The sequence below is a fragment of the Micromys minutus genome (assembly GCF_963924665.1).
Source record: "Micromys minutus genome assembly, chromosome: 10".
In the NCBI taxonomy this organism is placed as follows: domain Eukaryota; kingdom Metazoa; phylum Chordata; class Mammalia; order Rodentia; family Muridae; genus Micromys; species Micromys minutus.
This window is the reverse complement of record NC_137979.1, coordinates 28,449,907-28,474,790: the sequence shown is the minus strand read 5'-3', so window position 1 is coordinate 28,474,790 and position 24,884 is coordinate 28,449,907. Positions and strand designations below refer to the sequence as shown.

Sequence of the window (24,884 nt, the reverse complement as noted above, 5' to 3'; positions counted from 1 at the left end):
AATATGGGTCCAAGGCATCTGAGCTGGTTCATAACTGCCTATAACTCCAGCCACAGGGTGTTCTGAAGTCTCTGGCCTCTGCAGGGATCCTTACTCACATGCACATACCCACCATCACACCCCCACCAACACCCACCAACACATTCCCCCACATCCACCTGTCCACACCTGTGACCACCCAATTAAAGACTACAAAGAACAACCCTTAGGAGACAGAGGCTGGAGCATCTTGGAAAGTTTGGGGCCAGCCTCCTAAACATAATGAGCTCCGGGACATTGGGGGTACACAAAGAGACCTCTACTCAAAAACAGATAAATAATAAATACATATATACCAATCAATTAAACAGCCCCCCCCAGATAATTTTATAAGCAGCATCCACACAACATCCTTACAAAAACAAGACTATCCTAAATACAATCAAGCCTTTAGATTTTAACTAATTTCCAGGAAACTTGAGCCTTTGAAGCAAATGTGAATGATATCACGAGGATATGATTAAGTCCAGAAGGTGGAAAAATTCTACACAACATTCCCTTCTTTCCTCCCTCTCTCCTTTCCTCCCTGCTTGTCTGTCTTTCTGAAACAGGTTCCCATTTTAGCTCAAACTGTCCTTGAATTTGAAGCAATCCTCCTGCCTCAGTCTCCTGAGTGCTGGGATTATGGGTTTGAGCTATAGCTCCTGGTATTATGATCTTTGGCAAGTAAATGTTAAAAAAACAGTGAAAAAGAAAAAAGAAAAAGAAAAGACAAACTAAGAAGGCACAAGTATCAGGAAACTTTTTGTAAATGAAAACAAGAAGAGAGTGAAGGGTTTATTAATCAAGCATCAAGTGTGAATCATATTCAGATCCCAATTCAGATAAATGAACTGTAAAAGATATTTTGGAAATGATTGAGCTAAGTGACCATGGATCAAATATTAAAAGCTATTAAAATTTTAGACTCATTGTATAAAGATGTAACAAAGCCAGGCAGTGGTGGCACATGTTTTTAATCCCAGCACTTGGGAGGCTGGGTCAGGTCTCTGAGTTCAAGGACAGCCAGGGCTACACAGACCAACCCTGTCTTGAAAAAACAGATAATGTTGTGAGATGCCTGGGATCCCATAATAATAACATACATGGGATGCAAAAGAACTTGTTTCATGTAAACAAAAAAGGGTTGCAAATAGGCAAAGTTGGATGACAGGCACAGGGATTACTATTCTATACTAATTCTAGACTGATTCGAGTCTCTTTCTAGTCCTATATATGAAACAAGTAGGAGGCAGAGAACATGTGTGTGTATGTGTGTCCTAGTGTTTGAACTTAGATTTTCCATATGATGAGCACGAGTGCTCTACTACTATAGCCCTGGGCTATGGAAAAAATTCTTATGGTGACAATCTCTTGCTGAAACGGACCAAAATTAGAGCTATTTTAGGTGCTAGGTGGAGAAAGGGGGGAAAGGAAAATAGAAAGAAAAGTTTTTTTTTTTTTTTGAGGGGTGTCGAAAAGGCAAGGAGGAATAGTCTCAAGGAGGAGGAAGCAGTGTCGGCGATGTCAAATATCATAGATTACAGGGAGAAAAGGATTAAATGTCTTCACTAGATAGAGCAACCAGGGTCAATGTGCTCAGGTTTCAGTGGCAGTGAGAGATTGGTAAATTACACAAAAGGATGGGCTGTGAAGGGGAAGAAAGATGGGGAGTGTTCTTCCCATCCTCAAGGAGAAACCATTGCATGTGGTTTATGCTGAAAGGTATTTGAGAGTGGTTGAGGGTGCTGGAGAGATGGCTCCATGGGTTAAGAATGCTAGCTGAATGTCTATGGGTCCTGAGTTCAACTCCCAGCAGTCACATGGTGGCTTTTAACCATCTGTAATGAGATCTAGTTCCCTCTTCTGGCCTGCAGGTATACATGCAGGCAGAACAGTGTATATTATTTATTATATATGTGTATACATCATAACTAAAGCTTTTAAAAAAAAAAGAGAGAGTGCATGAGGGTAGAGGCAGAAAGAGGAAGCAATGACTCTGTGCAAGGCTCTGAGTTACACCCTACTGAAGCAGAGGGCATGCTTTTCTGATCCTGGCCAATTGACTCCCTTAGTTTACTGAAATCTTGAACTCTTCAAATTAAATTTTAAAAAATTTTTCTCTTCAGTAAAGTTTTACTCATAAAACTCCCAGGACAGATTTATTACAGCTGTTCTGTTGGTTAGAGAGCCACCATTGTAGTGCCAGGGTAATTTAGGGCCTTAGGTGTGTTAGGCAACTGTTGTACATCTGAACTCTCCCCAGGCTAGAGATTTTCCCTTCCTTTCTCTTCTTTGTCATTGTTGACACTTGGTCTTATAATGTAACCCAGATCAGACTGGAACTCAATCTTCCTGCCTCAGCCTCCCAAGTGGCAAGATTACAGTCATGTGCTACCACCCAGCCAATCCCTGATTCTGTATATGTATGTGAATGTGTCTGGAAGCTAGTATATATGGATACTAGATGCTAAACATGCCCACCAGGTGTTTTCTTTTATGGCTCCCCTCCCCCCTTTATTTTTAGATAGGATTTCTGTACATAGCCCTGGCTGTCCTAGAACTCACTCTGTAGACCAAGCTGGCCTTGAACTCAGAGGTCTACCTGTCTCCTCCTCCTCTCAAGGTATTAGCCACCATGCCTGTCAGCTCTCTACAAAACTACGTATTTTTAGTATGTGGGTGTATGATGTGTGTACGTAGGCATGAATATTGCAATGCAGAGATCAGAGAACTTTGTGGAATCAGGAACTTAACCTGAGTCCTTGGTACTGAACTCAGAGCAGCAGGTTTTTCAAGGCAAGACCTTTTTCCCACTGAGTCATCTTGGTAACCCTTCACTTTATTTTTTGAGACAAAGTCTCTTAAGACTAGAATTGGCTCTGTTTGGCTGGACTGGCTGCTTGTGAGTTCCTGGCATCCTCTCCTCTCCTCCTCCTCCCCAGTGTGGGGATTATAGGTGCATACCATGTGGGTGCTGAGGATCCAAACAAATGACCTCCTGCACATGTGGCAGGCACTTTATTGGCTGAGTCATCTCCATAGCCCCAGCATATTGTTTTCTTAAACGACTTTAGGCATGAACTGCTGATTCTCCTGCATCCACAGCACACAAGAGAATGCTGGGAAGGTACAGCCATGGGCCACCACACTAGGAAAACACACACACACACTTTGTGTCTGTGTGTGTGTTTCTAAGTATGTATATTAGTTTGTTTTTTTGAGACAGGGTCTCCCCATGTAGTCCAGGCAGTTCTGAAACTTGTCTTGTAGTTCAGGCTGGCCTCCAACTTAAAAGAAGTCCTCCTGCTTCTGCCCTCCTGAGTACTGAAACTAAAATTGTGCATCACCATACCCTCTAAAAGAGTTTTCTGGTTTTTGCTTTTTAAGATTTATTTTAGGTATATGAGTACACTGTAGCTGTCTTCAGACACACCAGAAGAGGGCATCAGATCCCATTACAGATGGTTGTGAGCCACCATGTGGTTGCTGGGAATTGAACTCAGGACCGTTGGAAGAGAAATCAGTGCTCTTAATTGCTGAACCATCTCTCCAGCCTAAGTTTTCTGTTTTTAAAAAAGATTTTATTTTAACCAGAGAGAGAGAGCGCGAGAATTTAAAAAAAAAAAATCGCTTTTAAACTCAGAATAAGATTTACCTCTTTTCTACACAGGATATTTTAGTTTGCTGCTTTTAAAAAAATTATTATTTTGACTTTTATTTTATTTATTTTTTAGACTGGGTGTCACTGTGTATCCCTGACTAACCCGGAATGTATTAGGTAGACCAGGCTGGCTGGCCTAGAACTCAGATCTACCTACCTCTGCTTCCCGATTACTGGGTTTAAAGGGGTGCCACACCATGCCTGGCCATGTTTGCTTCTTTTATACCTAAAAATGATTTTTACTCAGTCTACAAAGCCCTTTGAAGTTCCCTTTCTTCTATCATAAATATACAGGATGGCTTATACACAAGTCTAACTACCGTTCCCAAACAATTTAACCATCAGAACCGCACAAACGCAGGTACATAATGATTATGCTGCCAAGTTTATCCCTGGATCCCACGAGGAGTCCAAGTGAGATGTGTAGGAATGAGATGTTCTACACTTTGGAGCAAAGTTTTCCTTTGGCAGTTTTAGTGGGAGGCTGATGTTCTGGAGGTGGGAAGAGGGAAGAAGACTGCAATGAGCTCTTCTCCCCAGGATTTCCGGGCTGAATAGCACGCACCTGACGGCCGCGTGGTAATGGCGAGTTGAGGGTGGGACTGGACCAAGCCTAACTAACACTCAGGGCAACCCGGGCCACTCCGCCCAGCCGAAGTATTCGCGCGCTCCCGAGGTCGCGCGCCGGCGCGCGCAGGCAGTCGTGTCTCGCGCAGGGTCGGGCCTGTCAGGCAAGTAGTCTCGCGAGATCTGAGGCTGAGATGTCTGTCGGGAGGAGGGGAGTGGTGTCGGGAAGGGGGGGGGACCTGGGCAGCGGCCGAGCTCTGTGGCTTCAGGGCTTGGGAAGGAGAGAGGGAGGGTGGCGAACAGAGTGAGTCGGTGCCGCCGCCCGCTTGAGGAGAGAGGAGGGGTCCCGCTCGCCTTGCGCCCTTCGCGGGCCGAGAGCGCGGAGCAGTCGCGAACCTCCCAGGCCCCTCGGCCCCAAGGGACCCCGCCCCGCGGCCCGCCGGCCCGCGGCCTCTCTTCTCTTTGTGAGCGCCCCCTTCCCAGGGGTGGTGGTGGTGGCGGAGGGGTGCGCGTGGGCCCGCCCGCCAAGGGGCCGCGGCGGGGGACCGACAGGGCCTCGGCTGTGAGGACCGGAGGCGGCCGAGGCCCGGGCCGGTTCCCCCGAGGCGGCGGCGGCGGCGACTCCCGGCACTTCCCCCGCGCCATCTTAACTGAGCCCGAGCGTTAAGGGCGCCTCCTCGACCCCGGTCGTCCCCTCGTCCCCCCCCTCCCTCCCCCCCGGCCCCTTGTCGCAGAGCTTGGGCTGGGTGGCTGGGGGGGGGGGCGGCGGTCTGTCGCCGGGCCCCCTCCTCCTCACTCCTCGCTCTCCAGCGCTGCGGCCACCGGAGCGCTCCAGGGGTCTGCACCCGTCTGCTCTGCCCCAGACCTGCCGGCGAAGGGGTAAGGGCACCTCTGCTTTGGGAAAGGAAGACATGGAGGGGGCGGGGAAATTCTGCCCACTCAGGCTCTTCTCTGGGTGAAAGAAGAGCTCTGGGGGTAGAGTGGGGGAGGGAGACAGGGAGGGTCTGTGAATCTGTGGGTGGGGTGAAGAAACTGGTGAGCTGGGCGCCCTCCTGTTTTGAGGGGCCAGAGCAATTGCATTCCTTTTTTCCAAGGGTCACCGGAAGAGGTGGTGGAAGGGGATGTTTCTAAGAAGGTGTGGCTCTAGTAGGGAGATTTGAGTTGACGTGCACCCCGACTTAAAGGCGCGAGGTCCCTTTCTGGTCTTTCTCCTCATCCTGCTTCTCCTCCTTTGTAGCATCTGTATTCTTGGGAATGGAGAATGCTCTGGGTAACCAACTGGGTGGTTTCCACTCCTCCCCAAGGAAATCTGTACCTTACTAATGTAAGGGGTGATGGAAGCATCTCTTCCCCCTCCCCCATATCTTGTAATCTACTGCAGTGCTGCAGGAGTCCAAGTCAGTTTCTTGGTACAAATATCCATGTATACACTGAAGTGGGGGTGGAGGGCAGGAGAGGCAAGCAATGGCGCTTCCCTTGGAGAGGTTAGTTTTTTTCCTCTTTGGTTTTAAATCGATTACAGTACTGTTTGGATTCTTCCCCTGAGATAAGTCCATGGGAAGCATGTCAGCTCTTCTTGTTACTATTGAGATATGGCCTCATGTTAGAACAGTTTTCTGTTTTGAGAGAGAGGATTCTTGGATGGACTGTTGAAGGGTCCGGTAGTTTTTGTTAGGATTTAATAAAATCTCTCCCATTCTTTCCCTTTACCCCCTTTGGCTTTTGTAGTTATTTGAGAATTATTAGAAATTATTGCATTCAACTCGGATAATCAGACGTTTAACCCTGGCTTGAGACTTTTTAAGGTTAATACTATTTTGCATAACATTGATAAAGAACATTTCTGAAAATTATTGTGTTACAAACTTTCATGTAGCAAATGTTCCTTCTTGAGGAAATGTAAGGTAATGCACCCAGTTATCCTATGATCTGTATTCTGTATTCATTTTTTTTCTTTTTTACTTCATGTCATACTTATTTTAAAAGAAATCATCTTGTCTGGGTTGTAGTAAACAGAATCTTGATGTACAATCCTCCCTGTTTTATAGGTAGGGTCTCTGTATTAATACTGCCTTGAACTCAGCCATTCTGCCTCTTGCCCTCTTTTGTGCTGGGATTACAGGTGTAAGCCTCCACACCTGGGTCCATTTTTTAAAATTGTTTAGATTTACTAGTGAGGTGCTTTTGAAATATTCTATATGTGAATATTAGCAGTATTAAGGATTGCTAAACTATGCTAATGAATTATCTTGATATTTTATTAACATCACATTTAGTGTCTAAGCTTTTCTTAATGAGTTATTTTTAAGTTATGAATACAAGGATTAAAGATCTAGCAGTACTGCTAGGTACTGACTTAAGTTCTTTCTCTTGTAGCACACCCAGGCTGGTGTAACTGTGGCTGAGATGGCTTTAAACTCCTGATAACTCTGTCTTCAGTCTTCCAAGTGCCAGAATTACAGGCGTGTGCTTTCATATTCAGTTTAAACTTTTTTTTTTTTTGAAACAGCATCTCACTATACTGTGTATACAGTGGTGAGTGAGCTCCCTGGCTGGCCTGCAACTTGGTATGTAGGCCAGGTTGGCCTCATTCACAAGAGATCTTCTTGTATCTGCCTCCTGTGTGCTGGGATTAAAGGTGTGAGCCACCATGCCTGTCCTCAATTCTTTTATTTATTTCATGATATTTGTGAAAACTGTATTATGTTTTTCTCAAAAATTGAAAAAAAATTGCCTTATTTATTGTTTTAATATTCATCTCAGTTCATTTAATATAAATAGCACCATTCATTTGAATCTTCGTCTTTCTCTTTTTTTGAAGATGGTGTTGGGAAACAAGATCTCATGTAGTCCGGATTCTCTTCAAATGTTGTGTAGCTAAGGCTAGCTCTGAACTGAACCTTCTACCTCACCTGTGCCACTGTGTGCCAAGAATTTGTTTTTGTTGAGGCAGGTTCTTACTATGCAGTCCTAGCTGGCCTTAAACTTGTGGCCGTCCTTCTGCCTCAGCCTTCTGAGTACTGAAGTACTGTGCCCAGCTTCATTTGAACCTTTACTTCATGATATAAATGATGTTGTCCTGTTTGCAGAATATGTAGCCTTCTCCTCATAAAGGAAAAATTATGCTGTAATACCTAATTTTCTGCTTTATGGTTTATTGTTGATAATGGATTCATATCATATTAGCAAATATGACTCCAATGCACAGTAAAGAGTGACTGTTTTTATTTTGGAAAGATGCAAGAAGAGTGGATTTATCAATAGCTACAAAATTTAAGGATATACACAGGGTATAGGTTAATTGCTTTACTGATTCATATTAGAACTAAGGCATCTTTATAGCTGGTAGGAGCTTTTCCCTAAAAATGGCAAAAGTATGTTGGTGATCAGTTAAATAAATTCATTATTAAGGAAAAAACTGCCTGAGGGTTATTTTATGACCCCTGATGGCACTGTCAGACAATACTGAGAGCTGTTAGCCTGAGTTGATTCCAGATTAGTGTGGTGCTTATGTTTCTAAATAGTTCACCCACAAAATGGAGTGTACATCACTTCCTGTTCTTTCACAACTGGCTCTTTCTTTGGATTCCCTTTTAATGACTTAATTTTTGGCATTCTGATTTGTTAATTTGGTTATTATTCTCATGTTTTGTAAGTAGTGGAATTTCTAAGAATCAACTGGTTTAGAGGCTTTTAATAATCAAAGTACTTTTTTAATTGCTTTTTTATTGTTTTAAGAATCTCACTGTGAATACTGTCTGGCCTGAAACTCGGTAGGTAGACCAGGGTATCCTGAATTTGCTTCAGAGGCTTGCTTTTGACTCTTGAACTGGGATTACAGGCATGCTCCCTTAGGAGTGGTCATTTAAAAAAAAATGTGTCTGTGTTTGTGAGAGGGAGTGGGAGTGCTACAGGAGGATGTGTCCTGCTTTATCACTGTCTGTCTTATTCCTTTAAAACCAGGGTATCTTGGCTGAATCTGGGGGTAGGCTGATGGACAACAAGACCATTCTTTCTCTGCCTTCCAGTGCTGGGGAGGAGCTCACAGGCATAGCTAGGTTTTTATATGGATTCTGGAAAGTTAAACTCAGACCCTCGTGCTTGTTCAGTAGCTGTTGTTACCCACTGAGCCATCTCCCTTGCACCAAGACTATCTTAATAGTATGAAAATATTGCTTCCGTTATAAATAAGTAATCTTATCACCGAGTTACATTCTTGCTGTTTGAAAAGTTTAAAGGAGATACAGTAGTATACAGAACCAAATATGTGTAAAAATTAAATAGAAAGTAATTGCTATATATTTTATAATACAGATTTCTGGAGAGTTTTGGTTATGATAATTATTTGTATGCTAATACAAAATAAGTATATCTTAGGGCTAGGGATATAAGTCAGTGATAAGCTTAAGGTCCTAGGTATAGTCTCCAAAATTGTATAAACTGGGTATGGTAGAATATGCTTATAATTCTGTCTGTGGCCTGTAATTCCATCATGAAGATGGAGGCAGGAAGATCCAGAAGTTAAAGACCATCTTAACTACAGATTAAGTTTGAAGCCAGACTGGGCTATACAAGACCCTGCCCTAAATAGCTGTATATCAAGTCATATTTAGTCTCATGTTATAATGCTTGCTATTTTACAAATAACAAACATACTAATTGGGATACTTAAATTTGGTGTTCACTAGAGTACACACACTCTCACCATCTATCTCCTCTTTGCTTACCACTAAGTACCAATACCAATAAGTATTTGGTTTAATACTTATTAAACCAAATATTGTATGTCAGCTGTTGACATTTGAACTAGAATTGAGATTATTTTCTTCATGTCATTTAGAAATGTTTATGTATTAAAACTACTTTATTTCTCATTCATATCTCTTTGGTTATCAGTAGTCTATTATAACAACAAGCTTTACTTTTTCTAACTTAACTGTTTAGAAATTAGAGCTTTTTGGAGAAGGGCTGCTGTTCAGTTCAGAATCATATATAAATGAATCACTTAAAACGTTTGTATAATCAAATTCTACATAAAATTGGGATTGTCCCATTAAATAGAGTGCCAACATATGTTCATCTACCTTTTAGGTTTCTGAACTTGTTCATGGCTGGATTTTTAAAAAATATATTCAAGATTTCCTGTTATGAAATGTAAGTGAGAAGATAAAAAACTATATTTTATTTTATTTTATTGGTGGGTTAAAGTATTGAAGTTTTAGTGATAAAATTTGATGTTTAGTTTGTTAATGGTGTCTCACTGCTTTAAAAAAAAAATGAATTCTAGCTACTAGAAACACTTCCATTTGAGATGTTTCTGTCATCTGGTAACAAGTATTTGTTTTTGGATCAGTTTCTTCCATTTGTGGTAGAGTCGGATTTTTGTTGTTCTGTTTAAATAGTGACAAAATTAAGTGGTCAATAAAAGGTGTAAGACTTTCTTAAAATGAAAACTTTGTTTATAAGTAAGATTATATATTACTAAATACCTTGCTTAGTAGACATGCTAATCTGTCAAACATGCCAGTTTACTACTAAGGAGCCTGAGGTAACAGGATCTCTTGAGTTCCAGGCCAGTCTGGGCAACCTAAGGAAACTTCATCTTAAAACAAGCATCAGCTATGCGGTAGGTATTTATTTATCAAGTCAGGGTTCAGGTCACCAGGCTGGCCATGAACTTGGCTGTATAGCTGAGGATGACTGAATTTCTGGTCTTCCTGTTTCACCTCTTAGAGCTGGAATCATAGGCATATTCCCCTACTTTTTTTTTTCTTTCTTCTTTTTGTGGTGCTGGGGATTGAACCCAGGACTCTGCATTAGTAGCACTTCTCCAGCTTTTCTATGCTGTCCAGAATGGACTTCCTAGGTGTTGGGATTATAGGTGTGCATCATCATATCTAACAGTTTCCTGGCTTATTTTTAAGCAAAAAGGACCACTTTTTTTCTTTTTATAAGTGTCTATCATCTATCTGCCTTGGTGTTTTGCCTTGCATGTATGTTTATGTGAGGGTGTTGAATCTTGGACTTACAGTTGTGAGCTGCCATGTGGTTGCTGGGAATTGAACTCAGGACCTTTGGAAGAGCAGCCAGTGCTCTTAACCACTGAGCCATATCTCCAGCCCCCTGATAAGTTTTTAAAAACTTGTTTTAAGATTATTTCATTAACATCAATTAAATGTATGAGTACCTTGTCTGCACTTACATATTTCTATGTACCATGTGTATGTATACCTGGTTCCCAGAAACCAGAAGAGGTCAGCATATGCCCTGGATCTAGCTTATTGGTTATGAGCTACCATGTGGGTGCTGGGAACTGAACCAATATCATTTTCAAGAGCAGCAAGTGATCTTGACTGCTGAGTCATATCTAGTCCCTGTTAAAATTTTTGATCAAATAATTAATTGTAAGCAGGTGAATTACATTTAGAAAAATATGCTTAGTTCAGTTTCTGAGGAATAATTATTAGTTAATGGAATGGGAACAGAGTCAGCATAATAAAACTGGCATATTTTAAATTTGAACCTCAAAAAATTATTACATTTGTTTCTTTATTTGAGTGAAGATGCCATCATCTGTATGGAGGTAAGAGGACAAGTTGTAGGAGGTGGTTCTCTCATTTAGCCATGTGGGCCCTGAAGATTGAGTTTGTGCTGTTAAGCTTGGCAACAAAAACCTTTACCCATCTCTCTGGCCTAATTACTATATTTTAATGATAGCAGTTATAAACTACATACCTTCCTTAGCTTAAAGAATTTTTTTCTTTAATCACAATTGTGGGGTGCATAAGAAGACAGAGAGAGTCTATTCTTACCCTCCCTTTATGTATGTCCTGAGGATTAACTTATGCCATCAGGGTTCACAGGAAGCATTTTTTACATGCTGAACTGTCTTACCTGTTTTAATTAACTTTTTTTTTCCTGTGAAGATAGTACTTACTGAGTTGCGGGCTTCAAATAGGATGATCTTTTTTATTTGCTTAATATACCCGATACATAGCGAATACTCAGCAGATTGTTGACTTTATATTAGTTGATTAATACATATTTATGAGCAAACATAGTAGAGTGTTTAATATTTAAGAGTGAGTTACAGGGGGTTATTTATAAAATGTCTACTAAAAGTGTGAGGCTTTTAAAATTTTTTTGTATTAGTTTTTATTTTTTTGCAGTACTGAGAGTTGAACTTAGGATCTGCAGTATGGTAGGCAAGTACCATATCACTGAGCAGTTATCCCAGTACTTTACCGTTTTTTGTTTGTTTGTTTTTGTTTTTATAGACTAATTTATTTTAAGCATGTTGCTTTCTTTAGACTGTTGCTTTTTTCAGGCGTACCAGAAGGGGGCATCAGATCCTATTACAGATGATTGTGAACTCCATTGTAGGTGTTGGTAACCAAACCTGATTTCTGTATAAGAGCTGCCATCTCTCTAGTCTCTCCTAGCCTTTTTTTAAACTTTATTTTGAGTTGAGGCAGTCTCCTTAAGTTGCCCAGTTCACCTTGAACTTTGTGTTCTCTTGTCTCAGACTCCTGTTTTATACTTTTTAAGTTCAGTTTATATTTTTTGTTTATAATTTATTTATTTTAAATTTATTTTGTGTTTATGTTTATGCATATGTGGAGGTTAGAGGACAACTTGTGGGAGTTGCCAACCCTTCTGCCTTGTGGGTTTTGGGGATTGAATTTAGGTAGTCAGGCTCAGTAGAATGTGCCTTTAGCTGCTAGCCATCAATGGTTTATACTTTTTGGCATCTTATATACATGCATATCATTGTGCTGCTTTGGGTTGGACCCAGAACCTCGTACATGTTAGGAAAGTATTTCTACTACTGAATTACATCTGTAGTTCTTTGGCTGACATAGTTTTTGAGAAATGGTTAGAAAATCAGAGTAGCTTACTGTTGTGTTTAGAATAGACTAGTATGAATTATTTAATGCTAATGTGTGTGGGATGGGTTGGGGAGAATAGTGTCTAAAAATGGATTCCTGGGCCTTGTAACACTCTTGTACTGAAATACCTGTTGGTACACCCCACTTGCCTGATTGGAGTTTTTAAATCTGTGAGTTTTTTTTTCTTTTTTTCTTTTTTTCTTTCCTTTGCTCAATGTAAAGTCTATGCTAAGGAATGAAATTTTATTTTTTCCTCTTTAGAACTTTTTTTCTTATTTAGGAAGAATTTGGTATAAAACTTCTTAGTAGAGTTCTCCATGCCTGATGTTGAAGGCATCCAAGAATACTGATGTGTAACACTTTAAAATTAAATTTTATTAGATTTATTTATTATGTTTGAGTGTTTTACATGCATGCATGCATTGTCTGTCTGTCTGTCTGTATGTATGTATGTATATATGTGTGCTTGGTGCCCTTAGAGGTCAGCTGAGAAAGTCAGGACTTCTAGAACTGGAGTCATGGGTTCTGGATGGTGTAAGCCACCAGGTTGGTGCTGGGAGTCCAACCTGGATCTTCTGGAAGAGTAGCAAGTGCTTTAAACTGCTGGGCTAGCTCTTCAGCACTATGACCATGGCAACTCTTTTAAAATTTTCTTTTTAATTTTTTAAAAATATTTATTCATTTTATGGATATGAGTATACTGTAGCTTTCTTCAGACACACCAGACGAAGGCATTAGATCTCATTACAGATGGTTGTGAGCCACCATGTGGTTGCTGGGAATTGAACTCAGGACCTCTGGAAGAGCAGTCAATGCTCTTAACCTCTGAGCCATCTCTCCAGCCCTTTAAACTCAAATGGCCTTTGCAAAGGAAAAGCTCCAGTGGTTCCACTGGGGCTCGAACCCAGAACCTTTTGTGTGTAAAGTAGATGTGATAACTTAACCGCTATACTATGGAACCATGTGACCATGACAACTCTTATAAAGGAAAACATTTAATTGGGGTTGGCTTACAGTTTCAGAGGTTTTGTTCATTATCATGGTGGGAAGCATGGTTTCATGTAGGCAGATGTGGTGCTGTTGGATCTGGGACTTTACATCTTGATCCGAAGGCAGCAGGAGATTGTGTGGCATACTGGGCTTGGCTTGAGCGTAGGAGACTTTATAGCCTGCCCTCACACTGACACACCTCCTCCAACAAGGCCACACTTACTCCATCAAGGTCACACTTTGTAATAGTGTCACTTCTTATGGCCAAGCATTCAAACTCATGAATCTGTGGGGCCATGCCTATTTTGTTAATATTATTATTCGAGACAGGGTTTCTCTGTGTAGCCCTGGTTGTCTAGGAACTCACTCAGTAGACCAGAATTGGCTTCAGACTCAGAGATTCACCTGCTTGTATGTCTGCCTCTCAAGGGCTAGGATTAAAGGCATGTGCCACCATTGACCCTAAAAAATACTTTATATTCATGTGTATATCCCAGAGTGTATGCATATGCTACATATGGCATATGTGCGTGTGGTACCCTCAGAGGCCAAAAAATAGTGTCAGATCTTTTTTGGAATTGGAGTTAACATAGTTGTGAGCCACTCAGTGTGGATGCTAGGAATCAAATCCAGGTATTTTAGGAGTGTAGCCAGTACTCTTTTAACTGCTGAGTCATCTTTTCAGCTCAGCTAAGCTTTTTATTTAGTCTTACATAGTCTTTGTAGATGTGTCCTTACCTTGAAATACATTAACAAGAGTATGTTAATTTGGCAAGTTAGTGTATATGTGTGTATGTATATAATTTTTTTGTGTGTATGGGTATTTTGCTTGCATGTTGCCTTGGTACCTACAGAGGTTAGAAAAGGGTCTCTCAAACCACCTGGAACTGGAGTTGCAGATGTAAGCTGTCATGTGGTAATTGAAGCCAGCTCTTCTGCAATAAAAACTAATGCTGTTAATTGCTAAGCCATCACTTTAGCCCATATTTTGTTTTCTTGAAACATGGTGTCATTTTGTAGCCCAGGCTGGCCTGGAACTCACTGTATAGTCCAGACTGATACTGAACTTGTCCTATCTCAGCCTCCCAGGTGCTGGGAACCTGTCTGAGCCATCATGCTTGAATAATTTAGACTCTTAAGAGATTATTGTGTGCTGTTAAGATACTGTCCTTGTTCTGGATGAGTTTTCTTGTTTTTAAAATCTTCCTTTTTTTTTTTTTTTTTTTTTTCAAGTTAGATAGCTATTCATGGGACACTAAGGTCTTTTCGTGCTTGTCAGTTATTCTAAGCCATTACTTTCTAGGTTGTGACTAATGTGAACTCAATTTATAATAAGTACAGTACCAATTAAACGATGAGAAATGTCATAGTGTGGTACGTTAGTAAGGGGTAAGATTATTAAGGGAAATATTGTTTGCCATAACATTTCTGGACACGTTAATATCTTTTTATTTTGAATTCTATTCTTGCTGAATTGAAAAGAGCAGTTTCCATAGTAGGCAAGAGCTCTTCTAGAGCCCTTTATGTCTAATATAATGTCTCTGAAGAGTGCTTGTGTGGCTTTTTTTTTTTCCTTAAAAAAAAAAAAAAAAACTCTACCTTTAAGTTTGTATTGATTTCATTGTCTACTCTATTTGCTCACATTGGCATATTTACCTTTACTTGGTCTTAAAATTTGGTGTGTTAAGGTCTTTACCAAAGAGATCCTGGAAAGGGCTAATACTTTTAAAGAGTTTTGCAAATAATTGCAGAGAGAGATATTTATATTAGGAATGTTTGTTACATCATACGTGTAAGTGTATTTATATTTTCTTGAACACTGTAGAATTAGTAGGGAAAACTTTTGGGGTTGCTAGGAATGGAACTTGTGGCCTTGTTTTTAGTGAGTTTGCATACTGCTACTGAAATACATTCCTCTCTCCCTGTCACCCAGAAGGAAAACCTTATTTTTGAGATAGGATTTCATGTATCTTAGGTTAGCCTCAAGTTATGTAGCTGAGTACTGGGGTTGACACCATGCCACCATCTCTGGTATGTGGGATTGGTCATCATCAGTCCAGGGTTTGTACATACTAGGCAGTCACTACCAACCAGGGTACATTTCTGGTTCCTTTTTTTTTTTTAATATTTATTTATTTTATATATGAATGTATGAGTACACTGGAGCTGTCTTCAGACACACCAGAAAAGGGCATCAGTTGCCATTACAGATGGTTGTAAGCCATTATGTGGTTGCTGGGAATTGAACTTAGGACCTCTGGAAGAGCAGTCAGTGCTCTTCACCACTGAGCCATCTCTCCAGCCCCTGGTTCCTTATTTTTTATTTACTCTTATTTTCAATTATGACAAGGTTCTGCTATGTTGTTCAAGATGGTCATGACCTCCTGGGCCCAAGTGGTCCTCTTGCTTCAGTTTTCAAGTAATTGTAACTTGCAGGTTTGCAACACTGTGAAACTTATTTGGAGCATATTAAGAAAATAACACTTATTTTTGTTTGAGAATAGATTTAATATTCAAGTATTATGGTATGTAATTTCATAAAATTAATGTGACTAGTGTGCTAAGTATTAAACAGATTATAGAATGCTTCTGTGTATTACTATAGATCTTGTATTTTGATTGCTTTTAATTCCTTTATAGAAAAAGTTTAATTCTTTTTTGTTTGTTGAGGTGGCTCAGCTCTTCCAGAGGTCCTGAGTTAAATTCCCAGCAACCATATAGTAGCTCACAACCATCTGTTATGGGATCTGATGCCCTCTTCTGGTATGTCTGAAGACAGCTACAGTGTATTCATATACATAAAGTAAATATATAAATCTTAAAAAAAAAAAAAAAGACAGCTTTGGGGCTAGAGAGATGGCTAAACAGTTAAGAGCACTCATTAGTTGTTCCATAGGCCTTGGCTTCAATTCCCAGCACCATATGGTGGTTTAGAGCTATCTATAACTTCAGTTAGAGGGGATCTGACAACCTCTTCTGTTCTCCATGGGTTATCAGCCATGAATGTGGTGCATATACATACATGGCAAGCAGAATATGTATTTATACACATTAAATAAGTCTGGGGCACTTTCGACTCTCTGCTGACCCTGTCTTTAAGGTGGTAGCCATGAACTTGGTATGTAAACTAGGCTGGTGTTTCGTTCCTGATCCTCTTAAGTGCTCAGATTACAAGCATATGCTATAATTTTGGCCTTCTCGTTTGTGTTTGGCTTGGTTTCTACCAATTTACTCCTATTAAAACCAAGAAAGAGATTTTCAGGACAAGTAGAGAGAACATCCTTACTAAATAAGGTCAAGTTTTTTTTTTTGTTTGTTTGTTTGTTTTAGATTTAAAAATTCACGATCAGATTTTCTCTCGGAATTTAGTACTCATTTTTGACTTTATTTAGTTAGCACTGTAAGATTTGAGTATTTTTGAAGGCTTTTCCCTCATTCCATTTCTCTTTTGGGGAGCGAGGTCTCATTCTGTATTTCAGACTAGTCTGAAACTCATGATATAGACTAGATTGGGCTCAAACTCACTTCAGTCTATTAACAGCCTCTCTGGGCAGTGTTGTACAAATGAGCTACCATGACTAGCTTCTTTTGCTCCTTTGAATTATAAACTAATTGTTTTTTTTACTTATAATTCTGTTTTGGACTTTTTTGGTTTTGGTGTTAGATAAGTACATAAAATATATCCAATACTGAGAGTGTAAAATTTAATGTAAAGCTTTCCAGTTTTCATTCTAAATGCCTATTCTAACTGAATAAAATGAAGTCCATTGCATGTATAGATTTTGAGTCTGGTTAGTTCTAGTGTGTAATTTTTTTATTTGCAAGTTAAAAAATAAACTCTTTCTGGACCCCTTCCTCATGGCTCTCATTCATCCACCTTCTGAACTGATCTATATCCCCGTATCTATCTCCTCACTTTGGTTGGCAGACATCCCGCTCTAGTCGTTATGCTTAGCCATTGGGTGACCAGCATTTATTGACAAGGCAGAGAATAAATGGTAAGAATTGTTTACACAAATTTGAGACAGGAGATTCTTAGTATAAACATTATAATATTGTGCCTGGATTGAAACAAGATGTTAGGGCAAAGAAATCAGCCTTTGAATAACACAAAGGTAAACTTTACACAGCGCAGAGAAACATTATACCTATAATGGTCTTTTTATTTATTTATTTTATGTATGAGTACGCTGTTGCTGTATTCAGGCAGACCAGAAGAGGGCATCAGATCTCATTCCAGATGGTTGTGAGCCACTATGTGGTTGCTGGGAATTGAACTCAGGACCTTTGGAAGAGCGGTCAGTGCTCTTAACCACTGAGCCATCTCTTCAGTCCTGAAGTTTCATACATTAGAAACTTTGGGATTGGTTTTGATTCTTTAATTTCTCTCCTCATCTATATATTGTAACATTCTTAAGAGACTATGTTTTACTTCCGTGAAGGTTTATTCTAGGAGTGGAAGATTTGAGGATAATGGTGCAAATGGTATACTTGCTGAGCAAGGTTTATAGTCAGGTGAGAACGTTGACTGATTGGTGAGGAAGGTGCTGACATCAAAGTTACAGAATTGTAATAAAGGTTGTTGGTGTTGGATACAATCTATTTCTGGGCCAATCTGTACTTGTTGGTAGTCACTTTTCAATTCTTTTCTATTTTACATGTTTTTATATGCATTGCTATGGCATAGTGAAAATTTATTGCCATGATTGATCTTCATTCATTCTTTTTTTTCTTCCTTTCTCTTTTTAAATTTTATTTATTTAATGTATGAGTGCTCTGCTGCTTATATATCAGCAGGCCAGAAGAGGGCATCAGATCCCATTACAGATGGTTGCTGGGAATTGAACTTAGGTTCTCTGGAAGAGCAGCCAGTGCTCTTAACTGCTGAGCCATCTCTCCAGCCCTCCTCTCTTTTCAAGATATGGTTTCTCTGTGTTACAGCTCTGGATATTCTGGAACAAACTCTGTAGGCCAGGCTGGCCTCAAACTCAAGAGATCTTACTATCTGCTTCCCAAGTGCTAGAAAGGTGTGCACCACCATGCCCATAATGGATGATATTCTTATTGCTTTGTGAACTTGAGGAAATCATTTAATCTCTCTCTCTTTTTTTTTCATTTAATCTCTGTGGGCCTCAGCTTTATCATCTGTATAAATTAGAACTGATAATACTTCTAAGTATTGGTCTAAGAGGATTAGATTGATTATATAGACTTGAGAATAGTACTTGGCATATTGTGTTAGTATAGTATTGTCTTGATTCTGCATTACTCAGAAGGGTTTATGAGATGGCTTAGCAGTTAAGAGCCACTATGCTCTTCCAGAGGACCAGAGTTCAATTCTTTGCATCCACATGCCATTCACAATAACTCCAGTACCAGGTATCAGGCACATTCGTGGTACACAGGCATACATGCAGGCAAAACATCCATGTACATAATACAGAAAATAAATTTTTTTAACGTTTTTGTTTCTCCTAGTTCTGATCCTCTTATTCATTGCTCTGATTTATCTCCTACAGTCCTGTCCTCTTTTCTTGCTGTGCTGGGGATTGAACACAGCCCCTCAAACATACGGATAGTTGCTCTGCCACTGAGCTATTGCTCTTCTGTGTACTCAGACTTACAGCGTTATAGTAAAATACATAAATGAAGATTTACAAGTTAATCTACCACTTAAAATTATACACTTCTTTATTTAAGCAGGGAAGAAAGGCTATACAAATTTATATGTGAAAGTTTCTAACATTCTAGTACCTTTTGTCTTTTCCACTTCAGTAACCATCTCTTCTACCTCTGTTCTCACTTCTTTACCTTAGGCTATTTATAAATTATCTTGCTTGGTTAAAATTATTATTGTGAGTGTATATATACATTTGTATTTTTATGAATGCATGTGCTTATGTGTGTGTGCACACATGCTACAGTGTGCAAGAGGAGATTAAAGGACAGGTTTAGTAGTTAGTTCTTTCCTTCTACTGTGAATTCTGGGGATCAGAAAAAGGACAGGCTTGTGTGGCAATTACCCTCTGAGTCATCTTGCTGGGTCCATTTTGTTTAGTTTTTTTAAGGTTATTTGTGATTGCCCTTCCATATTTTTTGCATTAAAAAACATAACTACCCAATGCACCACTCTTATAATACCTTCTCTGCAAGTAATATGGTATCATCCTTTTGTGCTCCTTTGCACTTACTTTTAAATACTCTGTCCCTAGTGTTCTAATTATTCTGTACGTGTTCTTTGGGAGTGAGCTTAGTTATCATGTGTTCCTAATGTAGTGCCTCACAGAGGTCATGTAGTTCTAACAGTTTAGTAGAATCTCTTTGAATTTTCAAAGTTAGTTCTTTGAAGCTTTGGATAGCAACTAGCAGTCATAGAGAAACTTGACTGTAAACTAGGAGGACTATTTATAAAATTACAAGAAGCACAAAGTTCAGCTCCATGAGCCTATGTAAATCTTAGGCTATCCCATTATGTTAGCTTGCAGGAGAGTCAGAGACTTAGAACCAGAAAGGATCATAGAAGCCATGTTTTAATGTGTTAATCAGGTGAATTACGTTTATGAGAAGCCTGTTGTCTATGTTAAATTTAAATTTTTTTCTGCATGCTTTTTAAAAAAAATTTTAATCTCTGTGTAGGAAAAGTAGAGATAGATAAGAGATAGATACACAAATCAGTGTAAGCATGTACTTTGACACAAGTGAAGGTCAGAGGACTTTTGGGAGTTTGGTCACAACCATCTGTAATTGGATCTAGTGTCCTCTTCTGGCATGTCAAGGACCGTGTGCTCATATACATAAAATAAATAAATCTTTAAAAAAAAATCTTTCAAATAAATTGTGGACTATTGTGATTGTGTGTGGGGGTGTAAATTTTAAATTTGCTACTTTTTAAATTATGTGTATATATGTGTGAGGTGGTGGATGTGTGTATGCAACTCTGTATGCACAAACTAGAAGAGGGTATCAGGTCTCCAAAGATAAAATTAAGGCAGTTGTAAATTGCCTAATGTGGGTGCTAGGAATCAGTGCAGGTCCTCTGGAAAAAACAGTAACATGTGGTTAACTGATGAGCAATCTCTCCAGCACTTTGTTTTGTTTATTAAGAATATACCTGGGGGTAAGGAGGGCTGGAGAGATGGCTCAGTGGTTAAGAACACTGGCTGTTCTCTCAGAGGATCTAGGTTCAGTTCCCATCATCCACAGCCCAGCTTTGCAACTGTGGCATGTAGGCAAAGCACCAGTATATGCAAAATAAAAATAAATTATTTTTAAAAAAGAATTATTAAAAAAAAGTAGCCATAGCTAATCTGGAACACACAAGAGATCTGCCTGCCACTGCTTCCTAAGTGTTGGGATTAAAGGTGTGTGCTATCACATCTGATGGGTTATCACTTATTCTTTTAATAGTCTGTTAATTGTCTTTTCTGCTCGATTTGTCACAGTTGGGTAATTTAAGCAGTAGAAAGGCTCCCAAGTTTTAAGAGGTGCAGCTAAAATTCAAATGAACTGTGTTGTAGAAGGCATTGCTTTTAAAGTGCCACAGGTGATTGTGATGAGCTAATGCAATAGAAGACTGCACTGTTTTAACACTCTAGAACTGATACAATTTTGTAGATAATGACTACAGATGATCTTTTAATTATTTGTAGCAACTCTTACATTTTCTTTTTTTCCCCCCTCTTATTTTCCTAGTTTATGCCAGCGTGGCTTCATTCATACAGATGAACCAAGCATTTGGATAGCAGTATAAAATTAGAATCAGACAGCTGACTGCTCAGCAGGATGCCATCAACTAACAGAGCAGGCAGTCTAAAGGACCCCGAAATTGCAGAGCTCTTCTTCAAAGAAGATCCGGAAAAGCTCTTCACAGATCTCAGAGAAATCGGCCATGGGAGCTTTGGAGCAGTATATTTTGTGAGTTAAAGACTTGATGTCAGTGATGTTGGAGTAAAAAATGGTAAAGAGATGAGAAATTTGCTGAGTTGCAAAACAAACTTGCTCGTACACTGCTTTTTACACTGTATATGTCAGCTATGCTTTATGAAGGCAATAGCTTTTTGCAGTTGACATCAGTTGGATGTCCTCTAATTCAATTTTATTTCAAAGCTACCTAGAGATACTGCCATCTAGGCCCAGTCCTATATTAAAAAATGCCTTCCACTTTGAGATGCCAATTGTGAAAGCTCTAGGCTGTGCTTGCATTAACTATGGAATTGAGATTCTCCAACCATTTTCTTTTGTGTAAAGATTTTATTTTAAATAATACAGAGAAAAGATCCATAGGCTGAGGTCTAGAATCCTGCTTGGTACTAGAGCTTCTGACTACAGGGAATTATGGTCAGTTTCTTGGCCATGTAGTGGTGTTCTCATCTTCCTCACAGATTCCAATTTTTTTGAGGTTGTTATTAATTACATAATTACATAAAATGATTTTAAGTTATTGGCTGTTGATGATTACCTTAACCTTCAGTTACTTTCCTTCCTTTCAAGGTGAGAGTTGGGTGCATAATGCTAATTACAATTCTCTGCCATGGGATTGGTTTCCCTGAGAACCATCTTTCCCTCCGATCCTGTGATTATCTAGGTACTTTCCTCAAAAGACCTCAGATGTGGTTGAAAGAGGTTCACTATTAACATAATAAGCTCTTTCATCATCCCATCAGTGTAGCCGTTCTGGAGATTGCTTGCAACAAAGTACAAAATTCCAAATATTTTACCAAGATAAGAGCTTAGGGAAATAAAAATACATCACCCTGAATATATCTTTTGGCAAGATTTGTGTTATTTACTCTGTAGACACTGGAATAACTCTGAAATGCAATCTTCCTTGGAAAACTGTCTTCATAAAATCTACTCAGTAGATTTTTCCCTCTTAAGGATCCATGCTCATCTCTCCACTCCTTAAAATTCCTAGTGTTGTAGGCACTATATAACCAGTAAGCCATCTCCTCAGCCCTTATTGGTACTTTGTTATTGAAACAGGTTTTCTTTGTGTAGCCCTGGTTACCCTGGAAATTAAGTATAGATTAGGCTGGGCTTGAACTGCTTGCTTTTGTCTCTCAGATGCTAAGATTAAAAGCACATACCACCATGCCTGGCTTCTTTACATATTTTTTTCTCAAAGGAAGCATTTTTCTTTTTGACTTGTCAAAATTGCTGTTATTGTATGCCTCTTATATTTTCATATTGTTATTATGTCAATTAATGATTGTTTGAACAGTTAGGACTTAGACAACCATGACAAACCATCAAGATGCTACTAAGTCACATATGGGTAAGTAGGGTATGCATCACAAATACACTAGACAGACAGTGGTGCATGTCCTAGCTAGATGGAAAATACTACTATGAATGGCATATAATTTCACATTTTTAAAACAAGATTTATTTATATGACTACACTGTAGCTGTCTTTATACAATCAGAAGAGGGCATCAGATCCCATTACAGATGGTTGTGAGCCATTATGAGGTTGCTGGGAATTGTACTCAGGTCCTCTGGAAGAGCAGTCAGTGCTTTTTAACCACTGAGCCATCTCTCCAGCCCCACAATTTCGCATTTTTAGAAAAGTTCAGGTTAGAAGGTCCAAGGTTCAGAGCTTATACTTTAGTTCAAAGTACTTAACCAGTTCATACCTACCCTAAGAATGGAATTGCAAATATCCATGAGAATTCTATATTTAACATTTTGAGGAATAATCTAACTGCTAGCACAATAGCTACTGTATCCTTTCCTACCATCAGTAAAGACTTTTAGCTTCTTCACCTTTGTGGTAATACTTTTTTTTTTTTTTGGTAGTAATGCCTTTTATTTTGGTATTTTGATTATATTCTTTTTCACCACTGTGGAGTAGTTTTAATTTCAGTTTTTAAATAACCAACCGTTGATGTTAAACATATCTTGTTGATTAGACAGAACTTTTCTTTGTAGTCCTGACTTTCCTGGATCTCACTGTATGAATCAGGATGGGTTCAAACCAGTTCCTACCTGTTTTTGTTGTTGTTATTGTTATAGTTGTATATAGGGCAGGCACTTTTAATCTCAGGAGTCAGAGGCTAGTGAAATCTCTGAATCTGGGTCAGCTTGATTTACATAGAGAGTTCCAGGCCAGCCTGGAATTCTCAATTTTTTTTTTTAAATTTTTAAAAATTTTGTATGTATGCCACCCATATGAAGGCACTTTCAGAGGCCAGAAGAGGGCATTGAACTTTCTGAAGCAGAGTTAATAAGTGGTTGTGCAATGTCCAGTGTGAGTACTGGGACTCAAACTCAAGACCTCTAGAAGAGCAGGAAATGGTTTTAATCACTGAGCCATTTTTCTAGCCCTAATCTCTGGTATATAGCTTTGTATTTTAAGTCGAATTCTATGTAGAATATATAAAGAACTCTTAGAACTCAACCATAAAGATACATGGTTTAGAAAATGAATATTAGAAATATTTTATTAAGTATAATCATAAAAGGCCATATATGGTTCCTTTTAAATGAAGTATCCAGATAGGTAAATCTCCTGGCATAGGAAAGGTATATTGTTGCTTAGAGAAGGTAAAATAGGAGAATGATAGGTAAAAATGGTACAGGGTTAAGACAACCATGGTTATCAATGCCTCAGTATCTAGGAAACTGAGGTAGGGACATTTCAAGTATGAGTCCAGTATAGGATATGTTAGCGAATTTAAGGCTAGCGTGGCGTACATATTTTTAAAGACTATTAAAACAATAAAAAATATACCCCAAGCCTTATAGATATGATTTGTTGAAGACTTTTCTAATTTTTGTTTTCTAAGTTTTTTTTTTTTTTTTTTTTTGAAACAGTAGGGATGATTTAGAAGTAAACTTTTGGTCTTCAAGTTTATATGTGGTGGCATATGCCTTTGATCCTAGTACTCAGGAGGCAGAGGTAGAGGCAGATAAGTCTGAGTTTGAGGATAATCAGGTCTACATAGCCAACTATAGACAAGGCTACATAGAGAAACTTTGTCTCAAAACAACTAAGACAGTATCAAGTTCTGAGTTTATATTTCATCTTGATCATTCCTTTCATCCTTTCATGATATATATAAAATTCAGGCTAAAAAATACTTTTTTACATTTATATAATTTGTTGAGGAAGGGCCTTTGAAGTCAGAGGACAACTTGTAGAAGTCTGTTTTTTCTTTCCATTATTGGGTATTAGGGATTGAATCCAGGTTACCATGCTTGGTGGCAAATGACTTACCCACTGAACCATATCTATCTACATCCCCATTTGTTATAAAATTTAGTTTTAGAGTCTTCCTGCTTATATTTATAAGTTAAATTGGTGTATAACTTTAATTGGTTTTGGTTGTAGGCTCATATTGCATTCTTATGAGACAGTTTTTCTTCCCTTTTTCTCACCCCCTAGGACAGGGTTTTTCTGTGTAGGTCTTGCAGTCCTAAAGTAGGCCTGCTGTGTAGACCAGGCTGGCCTTGAATTTAGAGATCTACCTGCCTCTGCCTAAGTGTTAGGATTAAAGATGTGCGCCACCACTGCTGTGATCACCATCACTTCTTGGCTTTCTTTTCTTTTATATACGGAAAGATGACCCCCTCTCCACTTTGCAACTCTGCTCCCTCCACGTGTGTGTTCAGATACAGGTATATGTGTAAAGAACCATAGAACTACTTCAGGAGCAGTCTACCTTGTGGTGTTTAATCACTTTTATTTTCTCAGTATGGATGTGTTGCCAGCATGCATTTACATACACCATGTACCTGTAAAGACCATAAGTATG

General features: G+C 39.1%; 1 protein-coding gene across 2 annotated transcripts in view; it reads left to right on the top strand.

The window, feature by feature from the left end:
* Window positions 1-4,997: 4,997 nt before the first annotated feature.
* Window positions 4,998-24,884, top strand: part of TAOK1 (TAO kinase 1) — a 64,176-nt gene continuing 44,289 nt past the window's right edge. The window contains exons 1-3 of one of the 2 annotated variants that reach the window (XM_080923505.1): window positions 4,998-5,128; window positions 9,341-9,403; window positions 20,821-21,042. In XM_080923505.1, the coding sequence (XP_080779631.1) occupies window positions 20,911-21,042 (132 nt within the window). In that variant the 5' untranslated portion in view covers window positions 4,998-5,128; window positions 9,341-9,403; window positions 20,821-20,910. The remainder of the gene's footprint in view (window positions 5,129-9,340; window positions 9,404-20,820; window positions 21,043-24,884) is intronic. The other variant, XM_080923506.1, reaches the window with a different exon arrangement.